The following is a 9,271-nucleotide window of genomic DNA, read 5'->3' as shown; positions in this document are numbered from 1 at the left end:
AAACACTTTTAATACTTAAAAGATACAATGTAAAAGAATAGTTTCTTTACTAATAACAATATTAATTATAATTATCTGAAGCGTCAAATTCTGCTACATTGAAAATAAGCGTAGACACAATAAATCATCGAGACATCGTCTGTTATTGGAAGATCATCTTGAACTGATTTGTTGGCTTGCGGCTCAAACGTGTTTTGTCAATTAGCAGATGACACTTCAAGTTCCGATGCCAACAGACCACTATATATATGGGCCACATATACAGTTGGTTGTTCAGTTATTTAGTTGGTTTCTTGGATTTGAGAGCAGAGTGCCATGGCGTCCACAACTTATGATGAGGTTGAAAAGATCTGGTCGGGACCGAAGGGCAAGGAGTACTATGGCCCCGACATGACCCTGGGTGAGGTGGCGCTGCTAATACTAAAGCTACATGCCGACTCCGTGATGCAGGTCCTTGATCCTACAGGGGAGTGTCTAACTGGAGGTCAGCTCTACGAGCAGAGTCGTCGTTTAGCGCATGCTTTCAAGTATCTAAAACTAAATCGAGGCGATGTGGTTGGCATATCTGCCAGCAATACAACTTACCTCACTGAGGTGGTCATTGCAGCACTGCTAAGTGGCACGCCCATCAATCCATTGCACCCGGATTTCGACAAGGGTATGCGGCTCAACAACAAATTTCTAAACAGGTTTGTTCAAGAATCTGTCATTCCCCTCCTACAGAAACGGTGGCCTATATGTACGAGATCACCAAGCCGAAGATCATCTTTTGCGATCAGAACAACTACAAAAAGTTGGCTGCCGTTAAAGATAGCTTGAAATTCAAAACGGAATTCATTCTGATCAGCGGCAGTTTGCCAGGGGTGCGCCATATTCAAGATTTGCTCGAAAAAAGCGCCGATGGCTACGATCCTAAAACGCTGTAAGTAGCAAAACAAAAAAAAAATTATAATAAAATAAATAGTTAAGAAAAACACATCTTAAACTACCCTTGAAAAGGTTTGCCTGCCCGCAATTGAGGGGTGACGACACGGCTTTCATCATTAGCTCATCTGGCGTCAACGATTTACCTAAGGGAGTCACGCGCTCACATCGTAGTCTTTTGGACATCACCAAGATGTAAGTAAATAAACTTTATTTCTTATTAAGTTTTGTTGGATAGATTAATCAACAATTGAAATACAAATATTATAGTTATTATAAGAAGAAGGTATCAACCCAGAACTGACTCTGTTACTTAGTTTATTTTTCTGAAAATGGTATTTTCCATTTAAGACAAAGCTCAGATGCCTAACACAAGGAAAATACATATATATTTAGCTAATGTCACATACTATATCTCTTGCTTATCTGCATCTTCCCACTCTTCTGCTTCTCTCACCTCTTCTGCTTCTCTCACCTAAGGCCTCAGCTATTCACATCGAAGACAGTGGTGTTCTGCTTTAGCCCAATGTACTGGATATCGTGCATCTATACGATGCTCGTTTCGCTCGTCAATGGCTGCAAACGTGTGATCACCAATCAACCCTTCAGCCCCGAGTACTTTGCCGAGGTTGTGGCGCGTCATAAGATCAGCTTTATGTTGACCGTGCCACATCACATGGCGATGCTGGCGAAGAGCAAAAACTCCGAGTTGACACAGCAGCTGCAGTCTCTGCAGGCCATTGTTTGCTGTGGCTCAAAGCTGCCGCTCACCACTTGGCGGCGACTGTATGATCTACTGGGCAGCGATAGATTCCATGTGCTGTATGGCCTTTCCGAGATTGGGGGCGTTAGTAAGAATGTGGGCGGTCCGCTGGGTTGTGAGGGCAAGCTGCTGCGCAATGTCCAGGTGCGCATTCTAGACGAGCATGGCAATGGTTTGGGCCCCAATCAGACTGGTCACATTCATGTACATCTCAATCACCGCTGGGGTGGTTACTATCGTAATCCGCAGGACACTCAAACGACAGTAACGCCCGATGCGCAATGGTTGTTAACTGGTGATTATGGCTTCATTGATGAGGAGGGCTTCCTGCACTTTCAGACACGCGATTCGGAAGTGTTTAAGTACAATCAATTTCATATATTTCCCAAGGAGATCGAGGATGTCATCCTGCACCTGCCAGGAGTCCATGAGGCAGCCATCTTTGGTGTGCCCGACGACGTCTCTACCAATCTGACAGCCTGCGCTGTGGTGTGTGAGCAGAACGAAGCGGGTAAAAATCTAACAGTAGAGCAAATCATCTCCACTGTGGCAAAGCATCTGAGCGAGGCATATCATCTGCGTGGTGGGGTTTACTTTATGGAGCAGCTGCCCAAGACCACTAATAAGAAGATTCAAAGACGCAATATCCTCTCGGAAGTAAGGAAACTGTCTGGAGTCACACCTTTGTAAAGAAATTTTAAATAAAATATACATTAACAAATAAATAATCAATCATTCACATAATGAAGCAAAATGTGTTGAGCAAAATTGTGAAATATTTTGGGTGGAAATTTTATGGAAATTTAATATATGAATTTCACAAGACAAGAGACAAGTTGAGTTACATAAGCTAATTACTTAAATTAGTCAGACATGTTAAATATTCTCTTGAGTGAACAGATTTCCAACTAGTTCCCAAACACAGCTGAACATCTATGTCAGCTTTAGATGCTTACATTAGGCACCCATTGCAAATAAATTTCAGTTGACAAAAACAAAAAATCAAAAACAAAAACAAAAACAAAAAAATACTAAATGTCTGGCAACGTGTTGAGTCAATTAGCAAGTTCAGATTGTGTTTCCTATTTACGACATGTATAAAAACATTGGAAGACGCAATAAAGCACTTAGTTGAAAAGCGTTCTTGAAGTTATCGAGATGAACAGCAGTGACTCCTGTAAGGTGCATTACGATGGCGCCACACGCACCTGGATGGGGCCGCGGGGCAAGGAGTTCTATGGGCCTGAAATGACAATGGGCGAGATCACGATGCGTGTGCTCAATCTGAATGCGGATAAGGTGCTGCAGCATTGCGACATAACGGGAGTGGAGCTAACCGGTGCCCAGCTGGCCCAACAGGGTCTAATCATTGAGCGCGCCTTCAGGAAGCTGGGACTGCAATGCGGTGACGTCATCGGTATATCGGCCAATAATACCAGCTATCTGACGGGCGTCACCATTGCCGCCATGCTGTGCGGCGCGCCCATCAATCCATTGCATCCAGATTTCAATTATGGTAACAGTTTCATACATCGAATAAATTCACATATTCAATTTAATTTCTTTTCAGCGACCGTTAAGTATATGTACGATATCACAGAGCCCAAGTTGATCATATGCGATGTGGAGAACTATGCGACTATCAAAGCAGTCAACGAGCAGTTGGTCACACCTGCTCTGGTCTACCTGGTGAACGGTCACATTGACGGCGTGCCCGACATCATCGAACTTTTGCGCGAGAATCGAGGCATTGAGCCAGTTGAGTAAGTTCTAAAGCAATTGCAAAAGGGTCTTCCAATATATATATATACGTATATACATGATCCATATCAAAGGACTCGAAGTTAGCACATATATATTAAAAGTCCACAAGGCCGGATAATTGACATTTATCGATTGATAAAGCAGTTACATTCAAGCATATATTTCAGGAGCTTTTGTTCTAAAATTGTATAAGTTTTATAAGATATTTTGGGTAAAGTTATTAAAACCCAAAAAAATGGATAGTTCAATAGATCATTGTATGATTGACCCCATACATCTATACATATTTATGTATTTAAAAGGATTCTGATATTTACTATATATTGTCTTCGGCATCTCGATATCTCAATAATCAATAGTTCCATAATCAATGCTCTTCCTCTCGCACCTTTAGATATGTCCCCTGTCCGAAGCTGAATGGCGATCACACTGCATTCATTGTGTGCTCCTCGGGCACGACTGGGATGCCGAAGGGCGTAACCCGCTCCCATCGGAGTCTCATCTGCAACTGCAAGAAGCAAGTAGACACAGTCTCTCTCTCAAAGCCAAACGATATCTTATTAATGTTTCATTGATGTGCAGTCCCAATTCCTACACGAGAAACACTGTGGTCCTCTCGTTCAGTCCGCTCTACTGGATCTCTGGAACATATATGTTGCTGGCGTGTTTGCTGAACGGTTGCAAGCGGATCATCACAAATCGACCCTACACCGTGGAATACATGTTGGAGGTTGTCTCTCGCCATAAGGTGACCTTTCTGTTTCTGGCGTCGCATCAGATTGCACTGCTCTCCAAATGCCAGAATGATCTGCCAAAGATCCGAGCACAATTGCAGTCAGTTCAAGTGTTAATTGGCGCTGGCTCGAAGGTGTGCAAAGCGGTCTCCCGACGCATGTACGAGCTAATTGGCAAAATGAGATTCTTAGTGGGTTACGGGCTGTCCGAGGTGGGCGGCTTGAGCAAGAATCTGGGCGGGCCGCTAGGCAGCGAGGGTAAGGTAATGCGTAATGTGGAGCTGCGGGTGCTGGACAAGTTGAGAATGCCGCTGGGCATCTGTGAGGTGGGCATCATCTATGTGAGAATGCGCAACAAATGGCAGGGCTACTATCGCAATCCGGAAGCCACAAACCGTGCCTTGAGCGCCGACGGACAATGGCTGCGTACCGGTGATATTGGGTATCTGGATAGCGAGGGTTACATTTACATACAGACACGCGACACGGATGTCTTCAAATACAACAACTTTCAGATCTATCCGGAGCAAATCGAGGAGTTCGTTCTACGGCTGCCCGGCGTCAGTGAGGCATGCGTCTTCGGTGTGCCTGACAAGATCTCCAGCAATCTGACTGCCTGCGCTGTGGTGCGCACCCCAGATGCCGAGGGTAAACAGCTGGCAGCGAATGATGTTAGGAGCATTGTGGAACGCTATCTGAGTTCTGCCTACCACATACGTGGCGGGGTTTACTTTGTGAAGGAGCTGCCCAAGACCTCCAACGACAAGCTGCAACGTCGGAAGGTGCCTGAAATGGTCAGAGACTTGGGCATACCTGGTGAATAGTAATAGAATGTGCACCATTTCCAAAATGATGTTTTTAAATATGTTCTAGATTATATTTATAATGCTTATGCTTACTTGCAGATCAATTGCATATAATGATAATTGTATGTATTTGAAGATCGGTTGCAATCAAAAAACAGATCTATGTAAAACAACTTCTTAGTAAATGCAAAGATCAACTGATCAACTAACAAACTGCTTCTGTTCACAAAGTATGTCATTCACTTCCATTTAATTAATTAATACCACATAAAACATATATTGTTTTTCAATTGCACAATAGATGAATTTAAGACAGGAAAATAAACTGATCGGTGTCTAGGATATTATTAATGGCTCAGTTGGATATAAGAAATGGTTCCATGGGTGTATTTCAATATTTGTTTTAAGGAACGAGCTTCCAAATAATTGTTGAGTCAGTTGATTTCGCATAATTATCAGAGCGTTTTGCCACACTGTGCCGTAACAGAACTAATACAAGGGATTCAATGAATTGTAATAGAGATTGAAATTGCAAATGCAAAGCTCCCGCAACAGATTCAGGAGTGAGGATGGGAGGCGTAGTTGGGGCAGCACCCTGGCTGGCTGGTATTGCTGTATGTTGACCAACGATGCCAATGACAAGCAATTTGTTATTTGTGGCACTCCTGTGGCTGCAATATGTTGTACAATTCACGAATATATGTGTGTATATAGTAGAGTAAGTAATGCTAGCAAAGGCAAAATGGGAAAAACAATGGGCAAGTACTGGGCGACATAAAATGAATTGAGAAATTAAAATTGCAATATTCAATACATATTTTATTGAATGCAACGCCAGCAGTTGGACTTCACTTGCCATTGAGGTTAACATTCGGACATTTGACAAATGTCAAAATGAAATGCCTGACAAAACACGATTCAATTTGCGTAGCCTAGTGTTCCCAATCTCTATGTCGATGTCCGGGGCTAACCGAGGTAGCCCAGGTCTCCTAACTAACTCTAACTAACAAACTTGCCGGCTGGCTGGCTGGCTGGCTGTCTGGCTGTCTGGCTTTCTGGCTGTCTGACTGGCTGGCGTCGTGAGGCAACTAAACCCTGCCAATTTACTTCATCTCACCATCTGCATTGTGCAACTAATGCGGATTATCCGAGGGCTTTGCATACTGCAACCGAGGTGTAAATTTGTGTGCCAGGGATTTGCATAGCCAATGAATGGGAACTGTGTGAATGGATAAATGAATAAGTCCAGCTGGCCATGTTTCTTAACACTTTGCCGAAAACGATTCAAATAATTGTTGACACGCACCTTAATCTTAAGCTTGCAAATGTAGCGAGACTTTACTTTACTCCAAGCAACATTCTTCTATTTCCAAGGGATTTACATATCATCAAATATTTTGCCAAATTGTAATATGCATAACAAAAACACAAGAAAAATATGCCTAGGTCAAAAAGTCTGTGTCTCAAGTCTGAAAAATATATATAAATGCATTTTTCTGGCCAGCAGTTGAGGAGCATTTTCATTGATTTGCTCACTTTGCTGGCAAATGAAATAAATTGAGTCTTGATTGCAAACTGAAAGCGAATTGCCACAAATAAAAACTGTTGTGCCATTATTTAAATGCAATTTACCGAATAGCCCCAGTTTTGCTCCATTGCCCTCACCTTTTCGTGCATTTGCGGAATTTGAATTAAATGCAAAGTAGTATAACAAATGCCAGTCAAAGTACATCTTCAAATGAAATTCTCAACATTTTATTAATTCCTTTATTCACAATGAAATGTTTGCTGTACTGCAAAAGCAAGCGGCAAAAAGAGAAGAAGACAACAACATTATTATTTCCTGTACTCTTCCAGGATTATATTATGTATTATAAATGTGTAATGCAAAAATAAAAGATAGCAGCAAAGCATAAAGATAGCAGATATATTATATATATATTATAATGAAAATAATTATTTTGAATTTGCTCACCAAGTTAAATTCAATGTATAAGAGAAAGTATAAAAAATATTTAAAAAAAAACTATTGAAACTAATATTGGCTAAATTTTCTTAAGGACTTTATTATTATCGTTAAAACTTATTAAACTGTCATTTTATCGTTTTCTATCTTGACTTGTATTCTCTTTGCGAAACATTGTTTGCTTGTCAATTTTTGTTTTTTATCTTAAAAGGTTTTCCAAAAATGGTTAGTTCAACCATAGCTTTAAAATTGGAAAAAATTGATAAGCCCAACACAACACATGCATGTATGTATATGGGGTAAATATTTTTGATAAGAATAACTAACTAAACAAATATTAAACAAAAACCAAATTAATGCAAACAAAACAGAAAATAACGCGAGAGCTCGCATCAAGGATATCCGCAGCATATGAAACATATAAGCTTGCGGTGAAACGCGAAACAAAAACACCGAATACAGCAACTATATTAATATTAACAACCAACAACAATATGATTACAATATGAACATGGGTGGAATAAGGCGCTGCTGTCTTTTGTAATTAAACAACAAGCATATTTTGCTCTAGGGTTGATCTGCCATCACTCGAATGTAGAAGAGAGAGAGAGAGAGAGCGATATAGAGAGGGAGAGGGAAGGTGCGTCCCGCATGTGGCATAAGACACACACATATATGTATATATTTATAGGTATACACACGTATATGTCCTGTGGCCTCTTGCGCCGCCGAGCGTGTCCTGCCGTCCTCGCACATCTGCCGTGCGTTGATTTCCGTAGCGCGAGGGGTTGAAAAAAGAAAAGAGTGGTGCATGCATGCTCATAGTGGTGGCAACAATTGCTCGAAATATAAAAGACTTACGCATAGAAATAACCGTTACTTTTCGGTATCAGCTCCATGTCAAGGCTTATCAATGCCCAGAGCTCAACTGTTGAGCTGAGCTATTCTTTGGGAGGCCCAATTGGAAGGCTGTCCGTGACACAGCCCACTTCGACAGTAACAACCAGTCAGCCTGGGAATACTAGCATGTGGTCTTGCCTGTAACCAGGTGATACAATTTTCATCATACCAAACCACCCACTGACACACACACACACACACACACACCCACACACACATCCAGGTCGCGCCTATGTGACCCACTTGGCAACTGGACGCTCGCCACATTCAAATCAACTTCAAGCTCATGCAATTTTAATGCCAAGCAACGCTTCAGCTGACAGGGTTTGGTGCGGAGAGGAGGTGGCAGCAGGTTGGGGCATGTAGTGTTGTGCAACTGACTTGCGGCTTTAGTCAGACACCGTCGACTCATCATAGCGCAGCTGCGTGGTTACCATTTGCTGTGCCGGACATCTGTAGCTGTGTGTATCTTTGTATCTGTATCTAAACACAGAGAAAAAACACTCAAATAAAAATTCAGGAATATTTATTCTTGGTTCAAGCATAAATTTTATGAAAAATAATTTTAGCATGGCATCACAGCTGTGGTTGAGATATATATATCTGAAGAGGATAGAGATATATTTATAGAGATTATCTCTAGCTATACATATCTCCAGAGATATTTATCAATACTGTTTGCTAAAAGACTTTTTGGTTTTAATTCCGTATATGCAAATTCATATATTCTTAAAGCTATTAAATTTAAATAGTAAATCTATATTATCTATATTTATTGTATTTTATCTATGCCTGCGGCTTTTCAAGTCTTCATACTTACGCTTAAAATTGAAAACAGAATAAGCCGAATTTATTATCCTGATCTAATATTTTTATTCATTGCTGTATTTACATTTAATATTTTCTCTTCCACTTGTGAAAATTGATACAATCCTAAAATTATATTACATTATATATTAATAATATTTTAAATAGCAAAGTAAAGCAATTGTCAACAGTCATTGTACAATTTATTTTCAGTTTTATTTAAATTCATTTATTTTATTTACATTTGGCTTAAAAGCTTTTAAGCCCCATTTCAAATGCATTCACTTAAAAATTAAACAGCATAAATTGAATTGGTTGGCCTTATCGAATGTTTTTGTTCACTGCTTTACTTAAATTTAATGTTTTCTTGATTCAATTATCCAATTGAAGCATATGTTCTCAAATCCAGCTGTAAGTGAGAATGTTGGGTGTTTCTCGCTGTGTAGCATCTGTCCGAGAGCGTTTGTCGGTTAATAAAATTTATATTTTTGTTGCCTTGCGGTTTTCAGCACATATACAGGACAAGCACATACCTCGATGTTTATTGGGTCCCATGGGCTGCTATCGGCTATCGGTCTGGCGATGAGGATGCGCTGAGGCGTGCCCC

At 40.8% G+C, this 9,271-nt stretch overlaps 2 protein-coding genes across 2 annotated transcripts; both read left to right on the top strand.

Moving 5' to 3' along the window:
• The first annotated feature begins 200 nt into the window (after window positions 1-200).
• LOC6560835 (luciferin 4-monooxygenase) lies at window positions 201-2,399 on the top strand. Its single transcript, XM_001987552.2, has 4 exons — window positions 201-658; window positions 724-922; window positions 1,000-1,119; window positions 1,405-2,399. Exons 1-4 carry the CDS (start codon window positions 316-318, stop codon window positions 2,375-2,377), a joined length of 1,635 nt encoding a protein of 544 aa, XP_001987588.1. The 5' UTR covers window positions 201-315; the 3' UTR covers window positions 2,378-2,399.
• A 418-nt stretch (window positions 2,400-2,817) lies between these two features.
• On the top strand, window positions 2,818-5,336 carry LOC6560834 (probable CoA ligase CCL7). The gene is made up of 4 exons (XM_001987551.2): window positions 2,818-3,203; window positions 3,258-3,450; window positions 3,846-3,968; window positions 4,034-5,336. The coding sequence occupies exons 1-4, from the start codon at window positions 2,846-2,848 to the stop codon at window positions 5,007-5,009; spliced, it is 1,650 nt and encodes a 549-aa protein (XP_001987587.1). The 5' UTR covers window positions 2,818-2,845; the 3' UTR covers window positions 5,010-5,336.
• Window positions 5,337-9,271: the final 3,935 nt, after the last annotated feature.

The sequence above is a fragment of the Drosophila grimshawi genome, unplaced genomic scaffold (assembly GCF_018153295.1).
Source record: "Drosophila grimshawi isolate 15287-2541.00 unplaced genomic scaffold, ASM1815329v1 contig_1369, whole genome shotgun sequence".
Taxonomy (NCBI): Eukaryota; Metazoa; Arthropoda; class Insecta; order Diptera; family Drosophilidae; genus Drosophila; species Drosophila grimshawi.
Note: the sequence above shows the minus strand (reverse complement) of the source record. Positions and strands in the feature narration are given on the sequence as shown.